This window comes from Mesoplodon mirus (genome assembly GCF_964341445.2).
Source record: "Mesoplodon mirus genome assembly, chromosome: 1".
In the NCBI taxonomy this organism is placed as follows: Eukaryota; Metazoa; Chordata; class Mammalia; order Artiodactyla; family Ziphiidae; genus Mesoplodon; species Mesoplodon mirus.
In genome coordinates this window covers 37973945-37998340 of record NC_138976.1, presented here as the reverse complement: position 1 = coordinate 37998340, position 24396 = coordinate 37973945, and the positions used below count along the sequence as shown (strand labels likewise).

At 39.9% G+C, this 24396-nt stretch overlaps 1 protein-coding gene across 2 annotated transcripts in view; it reads left to right on the top strand.

Annotated features, from left to right (window-relative positions):
* Positions 1–24396, top strand: part of FKBP15 (FKBP prolyl isomerase family member 15) — a 56794-nt gene that overhangs the window by 25711 nt on the left and 6687 nt on the right. For both annotated transcript variants that reach the window (XM_082624548.1, XM_082624547.1), the window contains exons 10-22: positions 495–637; positions 1121–1178; positions 5387–5494; positions 8139–8241; positions 8727–8833; positions 10320–10434; positions 12060–12169; positions 12475–12582; positions 13103–13197; positions 14063–14165; positions 17471–17642; positions 19779–19915; positions 23639–23794. In XM_082624548.1, the coding sequence (XP_082480674.1) occupies positions 495–637; positions 1121–1178; positions 5387–5494; positions 8139–8241; positions 8727–8833; positions 10320–10434; positions 12060–12169; positions 12475–12582; positions 13103–13197; positions 14063–14165; positions 17471–17642; positions 19779–19915; positions 23639–23794 (1515 nt within the window). The remainder of the gene's footprint in view (positions 1–494; positions 638–1120; positions 1179–5386; positions 5495–8138; positions 8242–8726; positions 8834–10319; positions 10435–12059; positions 12170–12474; positions 12583–13102; positions 13198–14062; positions 14166–17470; positions 17643–19778; positions 19916–23638; positions 23795–24396) is intronic.

The window sequence follows — 24396 nt, the reverse complement described above, 5'->3', positions numbered from 1 at the left end:
TTATGATAACATATTTATGACTTGTGTTCCCAAAATCCTTTGGAGACTTTTTCCTGTAGATGATAGCAGTTAGAGGCATGACCCTTAGACGTACTCTTCAGTAGTTAAAAAGGATGTTGTTGATTAATAATTTAGTTAACGTGGAAATATGTTAATATATCAGTGAGTGAGCAAAGCAGGGTACAAAACAGTATGGCCCCATTGTTGTAAAACACATGCACTTACACACACACACACACACACACACACAGATAATATAAGTGCAAAATATTACATCCAAAATTCTAACAACGTTATTGCTTAGTGGTTGAATTGCAGGTGATTGTTACCTTTTTTTTCTCTTTTGGCTTATCTACATTTTCTGATTTGCCTACAGTGAATAGGTAATGACTTGTATAATGAAGAATAAGTAAAATGAAAGGAGAATGGAGGGGGAAGCATGCCTTTTTTTGTGGTTTATTAGCCTGTTCCATCTGTGGTTGATCTTTCCCTAGGTCAAATTTGCTAGAGATTCTGGCTCTGATGGGCACAGTGTTAGTTCCCGGGATTCTGCAGCCCCTTCACCCATACCTGGGGCTGACAACCTCTCTGCTGATCCTGTTGTGTCACCGTCCACATCTGTTCCTTTCAAATCAGGGTAAGATACTGGAGTTGTATAAAGCTCTTTTATTGTCCATGTAAATGATTCTTAGAGGGGTTCAGAAATAGGGACATAGTTGAAAACTAAAATAATTTTAAATAATTGGGAAAAAATGGGATGAGGGAAATGGGGAAAGTAATTGCATCAGATTTTCTGACAAAGGATTAATATTCATACTCTATAAAAGCACTAACTTAGATATAAAAGAATACCTTCCAAACTCTGGAAGAAAATTGGGCAGAAGGCATAAACACAAAATATATATCCAAGGAAAGAAATGTAAATGATAAGCATTTGAATGGAAAATTGTCCATCTTCACTAGCTTTCAGAAATTATACAAACTAAAGAAGAGTTAAAACTCTGTTTTACAGCGATTAAATTGGCAAACATTTTAAAAAACAATTTGTTTATACAGTATAATCTAGACTCATGATTATGGATTTTGTTTTTATCTCAGGATATGTCTTATTTGCTTTCAGGGAGTCAGTTCTTCGTTCCAAATCTAACTCCCTCAGTGAACAGCTTACAGGAAATACAGTGAGTATATAAGTCTATCTCCTCATCCCCAGTTGGCTAGAAGGGTTTCATGTGCCTAGGGTATAGTAGGTTAGAGAAAAAAAAATGTTGAAAAATGTTGATTTAGGCTAGAAATCAGTGGTTACTTTATTCATTTTCCCTTACTTGAGAGTCAGTATAAATTAGCTTGGGCTTCTGCATCAACAGACTTGGATTCAAATCTTTATTCTTATAAACATGTGGCTTTGAGGAAATTACCTGACTTCTCTGGTCTTCAGCTTCTTCATATGTCCACTCTTGCCGCTCTTATTCAACATAGTTTTGGAAGTCCTAGCCACGGCAATCAGAGAAGAAAAAGAAATAAAAGGAATACAAACTGGAAAAGGAGAAGTAAGACTGTCACTGTTTGCAGATGACATGATACTATACATAGAAAATCCTAAAGATGCTACCAGAAAACTACTAGAACTAATCAATGAATTTGGTAAGGTTGCAGGATACAGAATTAATGCACAGAAATCTCTGGTATTCTTATACACCAATAACAAAAAATCAGAAAGAGAAATTAAGGAAACACTCCCATTTACCACTGCAACAAAAAGAATAAAATACCTAGGAATAAACCTGCCTAAGGAGGCAAAAGACTTGTACTCAGAAAACTATAAAACACTGATGAAAGAAATCAAAGATGACATAAACAGATGGAGAAATATACCATGTTCTTGGATTGGAAGAATCAATATTGTGAAAATGACTATACTACCCAAAGCAATATATAGATTCAATGCAATCCCTGTCAAACTACCAATGGCATTCTTCACAGATTTAGAAGAAAAAATTTTACAATTTGTATGGAAACACAAAAGGCCCCGAATAGCCAAAGCAGTCTTGAGAAAGAAAAATGGAGATGGAGGAATCAGGTTCCCTAACTTCAGACTATACCACAAAACTACAGTAATCAAGACAGTATGGTACTGGCACAAAAACAGAAATATAGATCTTTGGTACAGGATAGAATGCCCAGAGATAAACCCACGCACATATGGTCACCTAATTTACAACAAAGGAGGCAAGAACATACAATGGAGAAAAGACAGCCTCTTCAGTAAGTGGTGCTGGGAAAACTGGACAGCTATATGTAAAAGAATGAAATTAGAACACTACGTAATACCATACACAATCCAATTAAAAAATGGGTGGAAGACCTAAATAGACATTTCACCAAGGAATACATACAGATGGCCAAGAGGCACATTAAAAGATGCTCAACATCACTAATTATTAGAGAAATGCAAATCAAAACTACAACGAGGTATCACCTCACGCGGGTCAGAATGGCCATTATCAAGAAATCTAGAAACAATAAATGCTGGAAAGGGTGTGGTGAAAAGGGAACCCTCCTGCACTGTTGGTGGAAATCTAAATTGATACAACCACTATGGATAACAGTATGGAGGTTCCTTAAAAAACTAAAAATAGAACTACCATATGACCGAGCAATCCCACTACTGGGCTTATACCCTGAGAAAACCATAATTCAAAAAGAGTCATGTACCACAGTGTTCATTGCAGCTCTATTTACAATAGCCAGGACATGGAAGCAACCTAAGTGTCTGTCAATAGATGAATGGATAAAGAAGATGTGGCACATATATACAATGGAATATTACTCAGCCATAAAAAGAAATGAAATTGAGTTATTTGTAGTGAGGTGGATGGACCTAGATTCTGTTATACAGAGTGAAGTAAGTCAGAAAGAGAAAAACAAATACCGTATGCTAATGCATATACATGGAATCTAAAAAAAAAAATGGTACTGATGAACCTAGTTGCAGGGCAGGAATAAAGATGTAGACATAGAGAATGGACTTGAGGACACGGGGTGGGATGGGAAAGCTGGGGCAAACTGAGAGTAGCATCGACATATATACACTACCAAATGTAAAATAATTAGCTAGTGGGAAGCAGAAGCATAGCACAGCGAGATCAGCTCGGTGCTTTGCCGTGACCTAGAGGGGTGGGATAGGGAGGATGGGAGGGAGGCTCAAGGGAGGGGATATGGGGACATGTATGCATATGGCTGATTCACTTTGGTGTACAACAGAAAGTAACACAGTATTGTGAAGCAATTATACTCTAATAAAGATCTATTTAAAAAATAAATAAAAAACAAAAAAAAGGAAATAATTCTCACAGCCCCTCTAAGTGTTCCTGTGATATGTTTATAAAGCACTAAGCTCAAAGCCTACATAGAGCTTGTCTTCAGTAATCTCTCGAGATTTTTATGGGGTTTAAATGAAATGATGCCTATGGAATTTTTAGTATTGTGTCTGGCATATTGTAAGAGCTCAATTAACATTAGCTCTGTTATCATAATTACTGGTAATGCTACATATCTTCATACTTTCATTCTCTCAGGAATTCTACACTAATTCACCAATTAGTTGACTTCTATCAGGTTTCTGGGCCTCTGTGTTTCCCCAACTGTAACATGAGAAGACTAGCATACTGTTGTAGTAAAATTTGGATTTGAAGGCCTTTAGAAGATGTACACTGTGTTTGCTCCTGCTCTGCCTGGTCCGTGAAGGCATCTGAGTTTGCTACATGTGGATGAGATGATAGCTGAAGTGCTTCAAGTTCTAAAGCTCTGTGGCTTGCACCTGCCACATTGGGAAACAGGATAATTGTATGGAATGAAATTGATGATTAATTTCTCTCCAACACTAGTTTATTTGCTTATATTCAGTCCAAAGCAGGAATTAATTAAGCAAATAATTGATCTGATATGTGTAAAAAGTGATCTAAACCCAGAAGGTTAAGCCAGAGAATCAAGAAAATTGAAAAACACTTTATAATCTCAGATCTTTGAATAGCCGCAACAATTGTTCAGTATTAGTTCTTTTGTAGTCTCAAGGCACAGCTACTTTCGTCACCTATTTCTAAGCTTCAGTAACTTTTGGTAGACTAATGCTCTCCAACCTTTTTTCTTCTTTTCTTTTTTTACAGTTTTGGTTTTTTAATTGAGGCAAAGTTCACATAATATAAAATTAACCATCTTTTGGTTCTTTTTACATTTAAGTTTTTGTTTTTTGTTTTGAATAGGTAATTACATTCATATGGCACAGTTAGCAAAACAATATAACAAGATATACATTGAGAAGACTCATTCCTACCCCTGCCCCCATGTACCCTATTTTATCTCATCCCCAACCTTGGGTAACTGCTTTTATTAGTTTCTTATGTATTCAATGTTTCTTTATGCAGATGCAAGCAAATAGGAATGTATATTTTATTTTCCCCCTTCACAGAAAAATAGCATATTATATATATTATCTACCTTGCTTTTTATAATAACAGTATCTTTCCATGTTAGTATATAGAAAGCGTCCTCATTTTTTTTTTATCTTTAGATCACAAGATTCCATTGTGTGAATATTGGTTTATATAACTCGTCCTCTTTTGATAGACCCAACGTTTTTTGATTATGTGTCTCCATTAGTTAAGAAAAAATGATACACCCTCTCAGTATATGTCTGTTTACAAATTATATACATAAAGTACTCTCCATCCTTGTAAACAAGTTTAATGTCTGATGTTTACTGTAGCTTAAAAATAATTTTAAAATAGAGGTCATGGTCATTTCTTTTTACACTCATTAGATCATCTTGTGCACCCTTAGGAGTATACACTCTGCTCTAAAGGCTGCACTTTGAACCAGTTAATGCATACAGAGGCGTCTAGCTCAGGGACTAGTATGTCATCAGTGCCAAGTCAGTGTTAAATGAACCTAAATTTAGAACACAGAGCTCCTGTTTTCTTTTTGCCCTAAATCTCTTCTGAATATTTAGCTTCTGAGTTGCTCTTGGGCTTTTGAGAGGTTACTATTATCTAAAATGCCTCCCTCCCTTCATCTATACTTTAGTTTTTTATCTGTAAAATGAGAATACTTATGCCTGGTAGGGAGACTTGATTGCAGTGAAGGAATATAGATGAAATCACTTTGTCCATTCCAACATATAGGGAATTATTTTTCCTACTGTTATTAATTGTGACCCTTGTATGTATCTAGGCAAGAAATCTTTAATTCTCATTTTCTAGAAGATAGTTTCAAATAGATAAGGCAGGGGGGACTTATTGAAAGATTTGATATAAGAGCCAAAAGATGTAGAGTTGACTGAAGGTAATGAACCTTGATTACAGTGATTTTTGTGACTTTCCTCTCCTTTTAGAATCCTGATACAGTCAAGGCCAAGTTGATCTCTCGGATGGCTAAAATGGGCCAGCCCATGCTGCCCATTCTTCCACCACAGCTGGATTCCAATGATTCAGAAATTGAAGTATGTCCCACTGGCTGTCTTAGAATGAATAGTGCAGATGTTGCTGTCTTCTGTTCTTTTAACTGAAATTATTGCTTTTTCTAACCTCTAACCCAGAATCATTATTTAGAGAGCTTATATTCAAAATGATACAGGTTGGTATTGGTACATGTGTTTCTGCTATAATTATCACTTCCCCTGAGAAATGGAAGCAATTCTGTATATCTGCCACAAGAACTGGGCAGTTTTAAGTAGTTAATTTAGCTTTCTACTAGAATCTCTGTTGTCAGCAAACATAAGCCTTTAGGCAGCATGATGCCTGACCCATAAAAGAATGAATTCATATTTGTTGATTGAATGTTTAGATTATCTTGGGAAATGTTGATTTTTCCACTGATGTAATTTAATATGAAGATCACACTGTTGTAGGAATTCCCTGGCAGTCCAGTGGTTAGAACTCGGCACTGTCACTGCCAAGGGCACGGGTTCAATCCCTGGTTGGGGAACTAAGATCCCACAAGCCATGAGGTGCAGCCAAAAAAAAACACTGTTGTATCTTTTGGCTTTGTATGTGGCATGATTTTTTTTAATTAATTTTTTTTTTTTACTGCATTGGGTCTTAGTTGCGGCGTGCAGGATCTCCCATGGCAGCACACAGGCTTCTCTCTAGTTGTGGCGCGGGTTCCAGAGCGCGTAGGCTCAGTAGTTGGAGTGCGCGGGCTCAGCAGTTGGGGTGCACAGGCTCAGTTGCCCCGCGGCATGTGGGATCTTAGTTCCCCGACCAGGGATCAAACCCATGTCCCCTGCACTGGAAGGCGGATTCTTAACCACTGGACCACCAGGGAAGTCCCCTGTGGCATGATTTTTCTGAAGTTCAAAAATTTTATTGCAATCAGCTCTATCAATTTTTCCCTTTGTTTTTTGCTTTTGACATTATGCTTAGAAAGCCTTCCCACTTTCAGATACTGTAAACATCACATGTCTTTTTAAAATATTTATTATTATATGTTTAGATCTATTATTTCATATTTAATCCATCTGGAATTTGGTGAGTGGTGAGAAGTAACTTAATTCCAACTAAGTTCTTTTCCCATTGGTTAGTTCCTTATTGAATAAAATAATTCTTTCTCAACTGAATTGAAACACTTAACAGTGATTAATTTTTAGGATTCTTTGATATTGATGTAAAACAAAGCAAGCATGATGCTTTTGAGGAAAAAAAATTTCAAAATAGGCTTTTTTCACAATTTTGTTTTATTTCTTCATGGAAAAGCTCTGTGTAGATTTAACATTTTAAAGGAAGATAGGATTTCTGGGACCTGTTACAGGATTGATTTTTACCTGGTTTCTGGAAATTAAATTTGGATAAGACAATACTCTTATTAAAATTTTAGGTGCTAATTATTCATTGTAGAGTAATGTAAATTAAAAAGAGGAAACATATTTAACAAAAAGGACATTCTTTTTTTTTTTTTTTTTTTTTTTTGCGGTACGCGGGCCTCTCACTGTTGTGGCCTCTCCCGTTGCGGAGCATAGGCTCCGGACGCGCAGGCTCAGTGGCCATGGCTCACAGGCCCAGCCGCTCCGCGGCATATGGGATCTTCCCAGACCGGGGCACGAGCCTGTGTCCCCTGCATCGGCAGGCGGACTCTCAACTGCTGCGCCACCAGGGAAGCCCAAAAAGGACATTCTTTATATGTTGTTTCATAATCTGATTTTTTAACTTAATGTTATATCACGAACATTTATGTTAATATCAGTAATATAAAAAAAGTAAATAAATAAAACAAAGCTTTATCACCTTTAAAGATAATCCAGTGCTCTGCTACATTGATTTATCATGATTCCTTTTACTCTGTTGTTAGACATTTAGGTTGATATATGTAATGATGTAAAACTGGGATGCCTTTCCAGAAATGCATAATACATTTCTGAGAATATTGGGAAACAAGAGGAAGTTCTGAAGTAAAAGAATGTCAAAGAGATTTCACCCCTTGAACTGTAGCATAGCAGATCACAGTCACTGTATATTGTGCCTCAAGTTTTTCTTTTCCTTGAATGAATCAGGAAAACGTTTGTATGTTAACTTTGTTTAGAATTATAGTAGGGACCAACATTGCTTTGCTTTTATGAAGAGAAAGAATGAGGGGAAAACACTCTAAAACTATATTGTCAAAAACAGCATCGTAATGAGGCACAGTGAACCCTACTCTGTCTGATTTTCTTTGAGTACCTTGAGGTCTGTGTATATTATTTGGCAGAAGAGAAAGGCTGCATTATTCCCTGGGTTTCCTTGTAAGAGGCCCTAATTCTGTGGAAACAGACTAGGTCACTCTGAAGGTAGCTAGCTGCTGGTTTGCAAAATGATACATTATGGGGAGCAGTCACTCTAGCTGCTTCAGACAAAATAACATCAACAACTTATACTGGAAATTAACTATGATTATTTGATATAATTTACAGGGAGAAGGGATCCTACTCCAGTATATAATAGAGTGCTTTCTTCCCATAGCCCACACCTTAAACTCTTGCCTTTCTGCTTGCCTTTCCTTCCTCTTCTTTGCCTAAAAGCACTGGTTGTAAGCAGGTTTAGGGTGGACAGTCACCCTCAGTCTTCAATTAAGGACCCATAGACACAGTAACCAAAATGCTCATGCTGTTGCAGGACGTGAATGCTCTTCGAGGAGCTGGGCAGCCTATGGTGACTCCGTCCATCCAGCCCTCTCTTCAGCCAGCCCATCCAGTGCTACCACAGATGACCTCACAAGGTAAGGAACCTCTCTGAGGCTCTGTGGCCTTGAATTGGGTCGGTACCAAAGTTGTCATCATTGTTCCTTAAAATGTTAGGCTGCATTGTTTTAGTATTGAAAACTGAACTAGAGTATAAAACTTGTCAGTTTGTCCCTGGGTAGGGCATTTTCAGACCTGGAGATGTATTTGGTCTGCTTGCTGTGTCTTCTGCTGTGTTGCATTGTCAGTTTTGGAAATCGGCACTCAGCTAATGAGCCATCTCCCTGTGTGTAATTCTGCACTTTGTGTCAGCTGATGGCGTCATAGGTCTGAGTCACGTGCACCTGAGCATGCCCAATTTCCTCCCACTAGCCCATTGCTGAGACTCCAGTAGAACTGATTTTAGGAGACTAGGTGAGAGAAGTGGTCAAGTCTGAAGGGTGGTGGTGTGAAAGGTGATAGTCCAGACTTATACCAAGAAGCAAGGGATGGATAACAGTGAAAACTTCTTGCTTTATCTTAGCACCTCAGCCATCTGTTTCTGGGCTCCAAGCACCGTCTGCTGCCTTGATGCAAGTTGCATCTCATGATTCCCACTCAGCTGTATCTGGAAACGCCCAGTCCTTTCAGGTAACAACATTTTTAAACCATATCAGTTATAAGCTATAATTGATTATGGTTCTAGTCAGTCTCTTTTCTTCTTCTTGCACGACTTGTACTGTACCAGTTCCTCACAGAGTTTATAATTTTTCTCCTTCCTGAACCCCTACTTTCTCATGTCTAAACAAGCAAAGGATTACCTACCTTATAGGTGGTTGTAAAGATTTCGTGCAAGAACAAGCAAAGCACCTGGCACAAGGCCTGGCACATAGTAAAAGCCCAAGCAATGTTTGTTTGTTTTCCTTTTCACATATGTCTAATTGAGGGCTATAGATTCAAGTCTTCTGTGTTCTCTTCTGTCAAACAGCTGATAGGCCAAGATTCTGCACTCCACTCAGCAGAACGGTTGTGGTGGAGGGTCAATGGATGGAGGCTGTGAGAACATACAGCTGAACTCTTTGTCTAGTTATCCTCCAAAAGTGAGCTCTTAAAAGTAGGGTTTTTTCTGTTTTCACAGAAGGCAGTGGCAACAGCCTATCTGCCTCTGCTGACTGTTTGCCCGGACAGTGGACTCTTTCTTTTGCCCTGACACATTTGATGGTTAAGACTTAGACTTAACTCCCCATGGTAACAGACCCTCACTTCCTTGGTGATTCTTGATGGAGGGATCAGAGTGATGGTGGCCCAGCTATGCCCCATTAGGAAGGGGTGTATCAGAATTGAGAAAAGTCCTACCTGGCCCTCTCCCCACTCCTGAATGGACCTAATGTAGAGTTATATCCTATAGACTAAGATTCTTTTTTAGTAATGGATGGGCGGTTATACCAATCCCTGGAAATGAGCTGGATTTCCTTAATTCAAGGAAGAACAACCATCATCACTAAAATGATAGCTGCTGTTTATTGAGCATTTATTGTCTTCCAGGCACTTACTTACCAGCTGTTAGGAACTTTACCTATATATCGCTTCATTTAATCCACACAGCAACCCTAAGAAATGGTATTATTATTTTCATTTTATAGCTGAGGTGGCTGAGGCTCAGAGGAAGATGAGAGCTCTTGGTCATACAGATAAGCATCAGAATCTAGAAGGGGAGAGGCATCCTTTGGAAACTGGTGGTTTTAGTTTGGAATCGCAGTGAACACCTCTTCTTTTACCTTAATGAAACCAAGCATCGTTTGCTTAGTTTTAAATTTTTTTAGACCATCAATAGGCCCAATGGCCGGAGGATGAATTCCTACTTAATTAAATCATCACAAGAGGACTGGGGAGTGACCTGAGACACGCTTCCCTCACTCTCTAGGTGTGACTTTGGTGACCAGGCATCACTGGATTACATACATGACTCTTCTGCTGCAATTATTACCCAATACCAAACCCTGGTCTCATACATCTCCAGCTTCAATAAGTTTGAGTCTCCTTCCAGTTTAGCTACTTTATTCCATCCAAGACAAATTAAGCAGAAAAGAGAGATATGACTGTTTTATAAGCCATCTGTAACTTGGCATTTTCTCAGCCCTATACAGGTATGCAAGCCTACGCTTATCCTCAGGCACCAGCTGTTGCTTCCCAGCTGCAGCCCGTTCGGCCCTTGTACCCTGCACCGCTCTCTCAGTCTCCTCATTTTCAAGGTAGGAGTTTCTCATCTTCTGCTCTTGCTGTGCTTTTCTCCCTCCCATCCCTTTTTCATTTTGACTCCAGTAGATCTCTGCCCTTTTTTTCTTTTCTCTTTTTTAAACAAGTTAGTTGAGGTATGACTTACATACCGTGCAATTCACTCATTTTAAGTGTACAATTCAATGGGTTTTTTAAGGATGTTTACAGAGTTGTGCAACTCACTCATTTTAAGTGTACAATTCAATGGGTTTTTTAAGGATGTTTACAGAGTTGTGCAACTATCACCATAATCCAGCTTTAGAACATTTACATCATCCCCACAAAAACCCTCATGGCCACTTTCTGTGTTTTGTTTCTTGCATTTTCTCCTGCCAGCCCTTTTTTTTTTTTTTGCGGTATGTGGGCCTCTCACTGTTGTGGCCTCTCCCATTGTGGAGCACAGGCTCTGGACGCGCAGGCTCAGCGGCCGTCTTCCCGGACCAGGGCATGAACCCGTGTCCCCTGCATCGGCAGGCGGACTCTCAACCACTGCGCCACCAGGGAAGCCCTGCCAGCCCTTTTTAATTCCTCTCTCAGAGTTGCTCTGTAGGGTTCATAGCTAATAGTAAAAGAGTAAAACATTGGAGGAAATTGGGAGAAAACATGATGGCTGTTCAGTATCTCAGATGAAAGCTATTTTCTTAAAATTTTAAAGTTGTGAAAAGAATATACTTCTATAAAAAGGTCAAACAACACAAAAAAGTGTGAAGTGAAGTTAACTGTTTTCCATCATTAAACCCCCCTGACCTTAGGAAACAGTCCCTTGGGTAACTTTTCAGATATCTTGTATACATGTACAAATGTGGTTGCCTAGTGTAAAAAACAAAGCAAAATAAAATGCACACAGCTGGGATGGTATCCTGCCTTCTTGTTCTGCAGCTTGTCTTTTGTACAGTAACCACTTTGGGTGTTAAGACAGTGGTAGGAAGAAGCAAGTATATCCCACAATGAAATTTATGGTCCTGGAGTGGTAAGGGTTTCCTGGGTGCATCCTTTGTCTGGAAGCCCTGCCCTTCTCCATCTGGGAAACCACTGAATCTGTCTTCTCCTCTGCTACCATCCCTCTCTCCTCTCCTTCCAGAGACATAACTGTATACGTGTGTCACCAAAGAGTTAATATTGCTTTTCTCTGTGCTGCTTTTGTACCTTGTAACCTCGTACGTGGTTCATTCTTTGCACTTACAACACTCTGTTAGAATGAGCTGTTTGTGCGTGAGCCTCCTCACCAGACTGACCTTGCCGAGGGCAGGAACCATGTTTCATTCCTTGCTGTATCCTCGGTACCTGGTCCAATACCTGGCGTGCAGCTGGGTGAATGGAGAAGCACTCTGAGTCGCTAGTGCACTACTTGTGCCCTTGAACCAGACTGTATCACTTGATGCAGTTTGCAGGAGGATAGCTGGTTATTGTTAGCTTTGGAGCCATTTTGTCTTTAACCCCTCTCCATCTTCTCCTGGCAGTGTCAATCACCTGCAGCATTTTCCAGTATTTGGGAGTGTTCATTTCTTTCTTTCCTCTGTTGATAGAGCTGTTGGCTTTTCCTCATACAGTATCCTCTGCTACAGTTTCATAAGTTTCTTTTTGGCTTGTGTCTGTTCAGGATCAGGCGACATGGCTTCATTTCTCATGACCGAAGCCCGGCATCATAACACTGAAATTCGAATGGCAGTCAGCAAAGTGGCTGATAAAATGGATCATCTCATGACTAAGGTGACTGAGTCATCTCATGACTAAGGGGCTGTGTTGAAAGTGGGGGTATAAAGGGGGGATACAAACAGGGAGCAACCAGGGCAATAGGTAAACTCTTCCTAGTTTCCTGTATTCATAGTAGTTAGTAGTTACTTCCCTAGAAGGGTCATTTTATTTGGGGATCCAGTTAGCAGAAGAAAACTCCTGCTTACATTGGAGATTGTCTCAGAAACTTATTAACCTCAAACAAGTAGTCAGACCTTGGGTAAATTGTATTTCTCCTTTTAAAAATTTCATGAAAAGTCTTTCTGACACTCCTTTTGTAGGTTGAAGAGTTACAGAAACGTAGCACTGGCAATTCCCTGCTCCTTCCTAGCATGTCGGTGACAATGGAAACAAGCATGATCATGAGCAACATCCAACGAATTATTCAGGTGAGAGTGATCAAGAGCAGAGCCCTCTAATATGTATAAAATAGATAACTAATAGAAAAAGTATATCATTAAAAAAAAAAAAGAACAGAGCTCTCAACCTGGAGATCTTGCCCCTGCTCTCTCTGGAGATGTACTACTGCTTGAAACCTCTACTCCAGGAATAAGAGCATGTGATAAATGCTACACGGAGTTGGGAAATTCCGGAAAATCCATTATGGCTTAATTACTCCAAGTGACTTATCACTCTATTATCAGAAGGAAACATTTCTTTTTTGACCATATTCCAAAGTTTCCGCTTCATTTTATAGCCATTTATACATTTAGTCTATTGGATGTAGTGATTTGTATCCATCACGTAGAATTTGATACATTGTTTTAAGTATTATATTTATGTGGACATAAGCTCTAGATTTTTCTCTCAGCTATGTAACAGTTATCACCTGTCAGTTCAAGTTGATTCCCTTTTATCTGGTGCTTTTCTCTTAAACACTTAAGTTAAACATCATATATTTTGAATTAGGAAAATGAAAGATTGAAGCAAGAGATCCTTGAAAAGAGCAGTCGGATAGAAGAACAGAATGACAAGATTAGTGAACTAATTGAACGAAATCAGAGGTAATGACAGGTACGGGGCACTGGCTAGGATGGACAAAAAAGGGTTTAGTTTGTAAATGCCCAAGTTAAATAAGCATGTTTGTTTACAGAAGTTTATGTGTATTTCTGCTCTTTTCTGTTTCCTGCCTGTCATGTGAATTACTGCTTGTTGACTGAAGGGGATTTCAGGAGAAAGGGCTCAGGAGGCTGTGATGTCATGCACGCCTGCGTTTGAATCCTGGCTCTGCTTCTCATTTGTTGTGTGGCTTTGGGCGTTTTATTTATTCCCACCGGCTCTAGTTTCCTCATCTGTAAAAGCAGTGTTAGTGCCTAGAGAACTCCCGATGTCAACTCTTCTCTCTTCTGTGTGGGCTGACTCTTCTTTTATCAACCAGAACTTCACTGATTTCCATATAAAACCCAAGCATTGTATAATTTTTCTAGATCCTTCTGAAAATTTTTTTTTGTGGGGAGGGGTCAGGGGAACATGTTACAGCAGCATTTCACTTTAAAATATCATCCTCCCATATTTCTCTTCTCCAGTGTCTCTTATCTCCCACATGGAAGGGGGAAGGGGATTGGCTTTCTTTTCTTCCCTCCTTGCAGCCTTCATACTCCTGTCTCTTTCCTCTCTTATTTCCCCTCACCACCCATGTTCAAATTCCTCTCCTCTTCATTCTGCAAATTCAAAGCAATTCACCCCGGTCCAGGTTCCTGCCTCCAAACTTGCTTACTGTAGATCTTCGGAAAACAAAATGCTTTCAGGTTGTTCCTGATGAAGGTATAGAGCAATGCTCTGACAGCTGAATGTATTGATACATTGGGTTATACCTGGTGTGCATTGAGTGCTTGACAAATGTTTTCTTTTTCCCTGTTTATTTCACAGGTATGTTGAGCAGAGTAATCTGATGATGGAGAAGAGGAACAACTCACTTCAAACTGCCACAGAAAACACACAGGCAAGAGTTTTGCATGCTGAGCAAGAGAAGGTAAAGTAACTGGAGAGAGAAAAGCCCAAGTCAGGATGTGTGGAGCCAAGGAGTGTCCTCTGTACGTCCTTCCCAGTTTGCCTTTTAGCAGAATTTTTGCCATCATTGAGAAGAGAACTAGAAATCTTCCAACAGATTTTTAATATATCCAACATCCATATTTCTGTTGTATAAATGCGTTACAGTAAGTTGACTCAAAAACAATCACTGATGTTAGTAATCTGGTTAAGGTAAGGATTATACAGTTTATTAGAAACTAATCCTCTTCTGCTGAAAAAATCAACAGACAATTTCTGTTATGCCACATAGCAAATATTTATTGTGAAGTTTGAGATTGTTTAGTTTGCTCCTTCATCTGTGTCTGCCAAAGCATTTTAAAGTTTTGCTGTTTGACTTCAGTCAGTTCAGAATTAGGTATTTTGACCTGTTTCTGAAGTAGCTATAAGGAAGGAAGACTGTTGTGGGTCTTGGGTTGAGATGACTGCTTTTGAAGCCCCACTCCTCCTGTCTTTGCTCCAGTGACACTGTTTTTCTGAAATGAGTTCCTTCTTGTTTGGGCTCCCCCTCATCAGCTGGGGCATCGCGACCCTTTCATCGGCTGTTTTCTCAGATTTAAGAAGTGTTTTATATTTTGTATTTGAATTTTTTTGAAAACATGAAAATTGAATGGAATGCACTTTATAACTTGAGATAAGAGCTTTTGAGTGATTTTCCACTCTGCTTGTTCTTTGGTGAGAGTGACCATCCACCCCACTGCCTCTCCTCTGGAATTCATCCCCTCCAGTGGTCTTAGCTGCTGCAAGGCCCTGTGCAAGTGGTCTTCCCTCTGATATCAGTGAACTCTGGAGCCATGATAGACACAAAGCCCTCTGAGCATTGTGTTAGTTCAGTTTCTGTTAGGCCAGTTGAGGCAGGACAGTGAGTAAAACTTTGATTCTACTTGCAGCAGGTGAAAACTCCTCTTCTGCCTGGAAGTCCAAACTGTCATTGTCCTCTGAGTTTAACAGATGAAAACCTAAGGCTGCTGAACAGCAAAAATAAGTATCTTAGAGCTCACTCTAAAGGTCGCATGTTACTAAAAAATTTATTCTGACACTTATTAAAATAGTAAGGAAGATTTTATTCAAGACTGTTGCAATAGATGGGAGTTCCCTGGTGACTCAGTGGTTAGGATTCTGGACTTTCACTGCTGTGGCCCGGGTTCAATCCCTGGTTGGGGAACTGAGATCTCACAAGCCACAAGGTGTGGTCAAAAAAATAAATAAAATAAAAAGACTATTGCAATAGGGAAGAAATGTTGAGCTCAACTCCAAATACAGTTAAGGCCAAGAGGGCAAGTGGGGAATTTACAGCCAAGGAGCAGAGTGGGGGGGCGGGGTGGTCAGTGGATGGAAAATTACTAAGAGGAGACATCCTGGGTAGGGGGATTCTTGCTAACGACAGGCCAAGGACTTAGACAGCAAAGGTTGGGATGGAGAACTTTGATCAGATATCAAGGGTAGAGATTCACTCTAAACTGACTTAGCAGGGATTCTTGCTAAAACTGGGCTGGTCCGGCCAAAGACAGGAGGGGAGAACAAGGTCATGGGCTTAGAGGAACCTAACTTGAAGTGTGATCAAGGAGAGAGCCTTTGCCAGTGTACACTCAGATACTCATTCATAGCTTATTTCTTTTTATTTTATGTACAATTTGTTTTATTTCCCCCACCTTTAAGAGAGCCAAAATATCAGATTTTAAATGTAAGCTAGAAAACTGATTAAGCCTTTGGAATAAGTGTTTAAAACTGAGGTAGGCGCAGTGAACACCCTAAGAAGGGACAAGTGATAATAAGAAAGTAGACAGCAGTAAGAATGCATGTAAAGTATAGTGGTGTAGGAGGAGTAATGGTAGTAGCAGTGTAATAGTATAGGAGAGTTGGTCCAACCCCGTAAATACACTGCTGCCCAAAAATCAAAACCAGCGGAGCAGTCACTCACTGCCTTTCCTGTCATCTGATTTCTCCTATTTTTTACAGGAGCACATCAATTCGGGTGAAATGAACGTAGTATTTGTCATTTGTTTGCCATTCCTTTTCACTGACCATCCTTTTAATTATCATTTTCAGCATCGCCCTTCATAAACAATATCTGTAGACAGTTTTCCAGGGTAGTCATTTTGACTTCATCGGATGTTACTTGAGAATATTTAGCTCCTGTTTGGCCAGTACAGAGCACCATTTAAAATGCATTGAAAAAATAAGTAAACAAATAAAACAAACAAACAAACAAAAAATAAAATGCATTGAGCAGTCAAAGAAGTTAGAGTGTTCCCTTCTTTTATTACCACTGTTCTTCAAAGAACCCACAAAGCAGTTACTCTCACGTGACCGATCTTTATAGTACTACTGTGGGTTGGCCAAAGAGTTCATTCCCAAGTGAACTCTTTGGCCAACCCAATATTAGTACAGTAGTGCTAGGGAGAAGTTGTAGCCTGAGAAGTGGATTGCCATCAAAGGCATTCAATTTAAAATTTAAAATACCCTTTTCTTGTTAAAAAAAAAAAATGCTTGTTCATTATAGGAAACTTAGAAAATGGCAGGAATACCATTTCTCATGTATCAGATTGGTGAGATTTAACAATAGGTGGTGACTGTATACCAAGCCACTGAGTATTTTTTCATAACACTATTCTTTTTTTTTTTTTTAATTTATTTATTTATTTTTGGCTGTGTTGGGTCTTCGTTTCTGCGCGAGGGCTTTCTCTAGTTGCAGCGAGCAGGGGCCACTCTTCATCACGGTGCGCGGGCCTCTCACTGTCACGGCCTCTCTTGTTGCGGAGCACAAGCTCCAGACGCGCAGGCTCAGCAGTTGTTGCTCACGGGCCTAGTTGCTCCGCGGCACGTGGGATCCTCCCAGACCAGGGCTCGAACCCGTGTCCCCTGCATCGGCAGGCAGACTCCCAACCACTGCGCCACCAGGGAAGCCCCATAACACTATTCTTAATAGTTGCATACAGGATAGATATACCAGTTGGCTTAAGCTCATTTTTTAAAATTATTTTGTGTTTCCATTGTTTGGTAACTATAAACTGCTGCATCAGTCATCCTTGTAGGAAAATTTTTGTGTTCTTGCATAGTACTTCCTAAGGACAAAGTTTTGCAAGGGCATTCCTGAGTCAGAGACCTTGCACATTTGAGGGTTTGATTTGGGCTTAATTCAGGTTGAAGGTGGCCTTAGCTATCTTCCTACCAGTTCAGCCAGCACAGAATATGTGAGGTTGGGCCATCACCATCTTTAACATGACATCGTACTTTGTTACTGTTCAGGCCAAGGTGACGGAAGAGTTAGCAGCAGCCACTGCACAGGTCTCTCATCTACACCTGAAAATGTCCGCCCACCAAAAGAAAGAAACGGAGTTGCAGGTACAGCTGACAGAAAGCATGAAGGAGACGGACCTCCTTAGGGGCCAACTCGCCAAACTGCAGGCAGAGCTCTCAGGTATGCCCTCGCTGGAGGGGGCTGGGATTTTGACAATGTAAACTTAAAGAATTACACTGTTTCCTTCCTCCCAGTCCATTTGGCACAATGCTAATGAAGTTTGTGAAGGACAGAGCCAAAGGTTAAGGTGAACCAGTATAAACCTATTACATGATTGTTTGGCAAAAAGGACAGCAAAAGAACTGACTGTCCGTTTAGAGTGGATCAGTGGCCACAGTTCTGCTTTGTTTGGGCGAGTGTTGAGTATCCTTGGTACTTAGGATTGGCCTCATAGGCCTTGAAGAGTTCATCTAACTTGTGACTAACTAATCTAACTGAAGGGTTCCTTTAACTTGTGACTCAGTAGAAGCTTAAGAAGCAGGTGCTTCCTGCTGCAGTTGCCTCTTTCCTTAGACATGGATTGCAGTCCTTCAGCCTGGCACTCAAGGCCCCTCCACTTTGGCTTATTTCCTGTATGTTGCCCAGTTCAACATAGCTCTGGACATACTAACCAGCCTGCTGCTTCAACACATCCTGTATTTCTTGCCTTGCTTTTTATCCATGCTATTCTCTGGACTTGGTGTGCCCACCATCGCCAAGTTTTGCCTCCAGTTCTCTCCAAAAACTGCCTCTTTCAGAAACTTTCCCTTTTTTTCCCTAGAATATTTGATCTCCTTTAAAATCCTTCATCTCCGAGTGCATTATTATGCCCATTATCAGAGATAACCTTTGATCAGCACTACTTATATGTGTTTTCCCTTCTAGAATGCAAGCCTCTGAAGGGCAAGGATGGTGTCTTGCTCATCTTTGTAAAGTCCTTCCCTTAGTATTAGTTTAGTGCCTGGCACAATGGTGCTGTTCAAGACGTGGTGACTTGAAAGGCAGATTTGTGAAGACTGGCGTGTTGATTCATCCACCACTTTGTATAAAGAAAGACATGTGGAAGGCACAGATGGGACCAGTGGGTGGGGTGTGGCTGGAATAGCAGCAGAGTTAGGAAAAAGCAAAATTAACTTGCCCGAAAAGAAAGCTAAAAAACACTGATGTCAGTTGGTGAAGTGATACCTTGAAGATAAATCCCTTCCTTTATAGAGCATCACTTGGGCGCACTTGAGGGAAAATCTTAGATTTGAATGTCGTACAGATATCCTCTTTTCTGTTTTTGTGGTGCTCTGTGACAGTTACCTTAAGGGCACCATAAGGATCTCAAAAGTCTTCCAACAAAATTAATTTTGATGCATTACATTTTTATTATTTTTTATTGATGTATAGTTGATTACAATGTTGTGTTAATTACTACTGTACAGCAAAGTGATTCAGTTATACATATATATATACATTCTTTTTTTTAATATTCTTTTCCATTATGGTTCATCATAGGATATTGAATGTAGTTCTCTGTATTATACAGTAGAACCTTGTTGTTTGATGCATTACATTTTTTTTTTTTTTTTTTTTTTTTGCGGTACGCGGGCCTCTCACTGTTGTGGCCTCTCCCGTTGCGGAGCACAGGCTCCGGATGCACAGGCTCAGCGGCCATGGCTCACGGGCCCAGCCGCTCCGCGGCATATGGGATCCTCCCGGACCGGGGCACGAACCCGTATCCCCTGCATCGGCAAGCAGATTCTCAACCACTGCGCCACCAGGGAGGCCCGATGCATTACATTTTTAAGAAATATTCCAAATAGCTTTATTTGAGAAGGAATGTTTTGAAAGCAGACTCTTGGTAGAATTTCCCAGCTACCAAGAGAGTTGAGAATATCTTACCCAGGCAGTGAGAAAGGGCCTGGACCACTACTAAACAAAGATCTCAATGTGTTGAGTCCAGTGTGTTGAGATGATGACTGAAATGGAATTGTGGGACTGGTAATATTCCGAAGGTGGTCTCTGACCGCTTAGAACATTTCTCTTCCATTTTGTATGTGTCGAAGGTGACATGTAGGTGCAGAGATAAATATGGATGGATGGGGGAGTCAGTTTATGGCTTGATAAACCTGCTGTTGGTCAGTGAGGTGATGCTGGAAGAAGTGAGTGGAAGAGGCTCGTGTGGTAGGGTTGGGAGATGATGGGATGCAGCCTTGAAGGCGGTGCTGGGATGCCATGCAGCCCACTGCAGCTCTGGTTCTGCAGCCAAGTCTCTGTGCTGTCATATCCCAGAGCTCCAGGAAACCTCTGAGCAAGCACAGTCCAAATTGAAGAGTGAAAAGCAAAGCCGGAGACAACTGGAACTCAGGGTAACGTCCCTGGAGGAGGAGCTGACTGACCTTCGAGCTGAGAAGGAGTCTCTGGAAAAGGTAAGTTCTACATCTGAAGTTTCTCTGTTGGGCCCAAGTGGCCAGGGTTAGCTGTTTAATAAACATTTTTATTTTCCTTTTAAAAATTACAGTTGCATGTGCTCATTGTAACAAATACAAATAATACAGAAAAATATAAAATAAAAAATAAAATTTATCTTTTCCCCCTCTCATACACTAGAGGCAACAACTATAAAAGGTGTATGATTATTCTTCCAGATTGTTTTCTGTGTATATAATATATACATACACATATGTATATACATGTATGTATAAAATAAATGTACATACATGTATGTATGCTGATAACATTTTTAACAATAATGAGATCGTATTTATTTATTTATTTATTTATTTTTATTTAGTTATTTTTTATTTTTGGCTGCGTTGGGTCTTTGTTGCTGTGCGCGGGCTTTCTCTAGTTATGGCGAGTGGGGGCTACTCCTCATTGTGCGCAGGCTTCTCATTGCGGTGGCTTCTCTTGTTGCGGAGCACGGGCTCTAGACATGTGGGCTTCATAGTTGTGGCATGCGGACTCTAGAGCGCAGGCTCAGTAGTTGCGGTGCACGGACTTAGTCGCTCCGTGGCATGTGGGATCTTCCCGGACCAGGGCTTGAACCTGTGTCCCCTGCACTGGCAGGCGGATTCTTAACCACTGCACCACCAGGGAAGCCCCTGGGATCATATTTAATACTTAAAAAAAAATTGTATTGTGGCCATTATACTAATGAGAACTTTCTCATTCTTTTTTTTTTTTTTTTTGCAGTGTTGATTATTTTTATTTATTTATTTATTTAAATTGGGGTATAATTGCTTTACAGTGGTGCTAGTTTCTGCTGTACAGGAAGTGAATCAGCTGTAGGTGTACATATACCCCCTCCCTCCTGGACCTCCCACCACCCACCCCCATCCCACCCATCTAGTTCACCACAGAGCACCAAGCTGAGCTCCCTGTGCTAGACAGCAGGTTCCCACTAGCTATCCACTTTACACATGGTAGTGTATATATGTCAGTCCCAATCTCCCACCGCCCCACCCCTCCACCCTGTGTCCACACGGCCGTTCTCTACATCTGCATCTCTATTCCTGCCCTGAAAATAGGTTCATCTGTACCATTTTTCTAGATTCCACATATATGCGTTAATATACGGTATTTGTTTCTCTCTTTCTGACTTACTTCACTCTGTATAACGTTCTCTAGGTCCATCCACGTATCTGCAAATGACCCAATTTCATGCCTTTTTATGGCTGAGTAATATTCCATTGTATATATGTACCACATCTTCTTTATCCATTCATCTGTCAATGGACGTTTAGGTTGCTTCCATCTCCTGGCTATTGTAAATAGTGCTGCTGTGAACATTGGAGTGCATGTGTCTTTTTTGAATTATCGTTTTCTCAGGGTATATGCCCAGTAGTGAGATTGCTGGGTCGTATGGTAGTTCTATTTTTAGTTTTCTAAAGAACCTCCATACTGTTTTCCATAGTGGCCATATCAATTTACATTCCCACCAACAGTGCAAGAAGGTTCCTTTTCTGAACACCCTCTCCAACATTTATTGTTTGTAGATTTTTTGATGATGGCCATTATGACCAGTGTGAGATGATACCTCATTGTAGTTTTGATCTGCATTTCTCTAATTATTAGTGATGTTAAGCATCTTTTCATGTGCCTCTTGGCCATCTGTATGTCTTCTTTGGAGAAATGTCTATTTGGGTTTTCTGCCCATTTTTTGATTGGCTTGTTTGTTTTTTTGATATTGAGCTGCATGAGCTGTTTGTATATTTTGGAGATTAATCCCTTGTCAGTTGCTTCGCTTGCAAATATTTTCTCCCATTCTGAGTGTTGTCTTTTCATCTTGTTTATGGTTTTCTTTGTTGTGTGAAAGCTTTTAAGTTTAATCAGGTCCCATTTGTTTATTTTTGTTTTAATTTCCATTACTCTAGGAGTTGGGTCAAAAAAGATCTGTGATTTATGTCAAAGAGTGTCTTTCTTATGTTTTCCTCTAAGAGTCTTTTTTTTTTTTTTGCGGTACACAGGCCTCTCACTGTTGTGGCCTCTCCCGTTGCAGAGCACAGGCTCCTGATGCGCAGGCTCAGTGGCCATGGCTCATGGGCCCAGCCGCTCCGCGGCATGTGGAATCTTCCCGGACCCGGGCACGAACCCATGTCGCCCTGCATCGGCAGGCAGACTCTCAACCACTGCGCCACCAGGGAAGCCCCTCTAAGAGTTTTATAGTGTCCGGTCTTACATTTAGGTCTTTAATTTTCGTTCTTTATAACTACTACATAGTAGTCTACTGTGAGGCTGTACCATAGTTTATTTAACTATTCACCTGTTGATGGATATTTATGTTTCTCTTTTTTTGCTATTTCAAGCACTGCTGTTGTGGACATCTTTGTACTATATAACTATTTTTGCAAATTCATTTGAGCATTTCCATAAAATGGATCGCTCGAATTAGAATTGCTGCATTAGGAGGGAGACGCAAGAGGGAGGAGATATGGAATCATATGTATATGTATAACTGATTCACTTTGTTATAAAGCAGGAACTAACACACCATTGTAAAGCAATTTTACTCCAATAAAGATGTTAAAAAAAAAAGAACTGCTGCATCAGAGAAGAATGCTTAACATCTAAATTTTTGAAATAAATATTGCCAGATTATGCTTGAAGAGTTTGTTAGCTTACATTTCCAGCACTGTGTGAACAAGCCCATTTCTCCATACTTTTTCCAACTCTGCACATATCAATTTTTCTAATCTTTATAGTCTGATAGGTGAAATATACACTCTTGTCTTAATATGTGTTTTTGTTAGTATTAAAGCTTTCATATATTTAATGCCTATTTGTATTCTGTGAATTCTTTTTAATGTCCTTTGCTATTTTATCTATTGTAATATTAGTTTGATTTAGAAACACTGTTAAAGGTGCTATCCTTTGTCAGTCATAGATGTTACAAATATTTTTCTAGTTTGCTGTTTTTTAACTTTATTTAATAGTATCTTTTGATGTTTTATAAATTTAATATCAGGGTAATACTGGCCCCACTGAATGGATTGGGAACAGTTCTGTCTTTTTCTATGCTCTGAAACAGTTTAAATATGAAAACAACAACCTCTTTCTGAGGTTTTAATAAAACTCTAGTAAAGTCCTTTTGGCCTAGTGCCTTTTTAGGGGATAAATCTTGGTCTATATTTTCAGTTTCTTCTATGATTTTATCAGATTTTTTAAAAACCAGTTCTTTGTGATTTTGGCGGCTGTTTCAGTTTTTCATTGTTCTAGATACTACTGCAGTGACCATCCTTGTAGCACATTATCTTTATGAACACGATCTACTGCTTCCTTAAATTATAATTTGTGTAAATTCTGGGTGTGTGTGCGTATTTTGAAAGTCCTTTCACAGGATTGTGATTTTCCTACCAGTAGATTGTGAAAGTATCTACTTCCCTCTACCCTCACCACTGTTAAGATATTCCCCATCTCTTCATAGAATGGTAGATAAAGCTCTTCTTGTTTTCCTTCTTCTTGTCACAGTTTTTTTCTGCCAGTAGCCAAGAATGTTAAATATATAGGGGAAATTAAATTGAAAAAATGAATTGTTTCCAGAAACGAAGTAAGGACCCAGTGACGTTAATATCTACCACCAACAACCATCACCATCTCCATTTATCCTCTATCAGACAACTAGAGCTGATGTTGGTTCTCTTGTTCCTAAGAACCTCTCAGAAAGGAAAAAGAAGTCAGCTCAAGAGCGCTGTCAGGCTGAGGAGGAGATAGATGAAATTCGTAAATCACACCAGGAGGAATTGGACAAACTTCGACAGCTCTTGAAAAAGGCTCGGGTGTCCACGGACCAAGCAGCTGCAGATCAGGTAATGGGAAGCTGAAGCACTTTGGAAATAAAAGGAAGGCATGAAGGACTCAGAAAAGTTTCTAGTTTCTTTATCCTTTAGGATGAGATTTCTCATAGTTGATGGGCTAACTTTGGACAAAGGTGGAAGAAGAGCCAGGAATCGAATGGAGAATCTTCTTCCTTTTTTAAAGCTTAGTGAGAATTTTACTATAAGTAAAACATGAAGGAAAAAATTCTTTATAAAAACATTCCAAACATAAGGCCAAAGTCCTCACCCACCAGACACCATCCTTCAGGCACATTATCATCCTTGAAAAGAAGGGACTTATTTAGGTAATTAGGCAGGAAAACCAGGGATAGTGGCAGTACACAGCTGGATCTCTAGTCCATTTGACAGCAGCCTTTCTTTTTGTAAGTTCCTAAATTCATGTTTGTATGTTCTTTAATTAGAGTGAATTGGTGCCCTCAATTTGATCACCTATGGGAATTTGGACAAAAATAAGTTTCTTCTGAACCCATGAAGTTTAAGGGCCTGGATCCTGAAAAGTATGATCATACTAGGGCCCTGCCTTCCTGGGACCTGTCTAGACAGTCATACCTTTACCTGGTTGGAGTACCTTT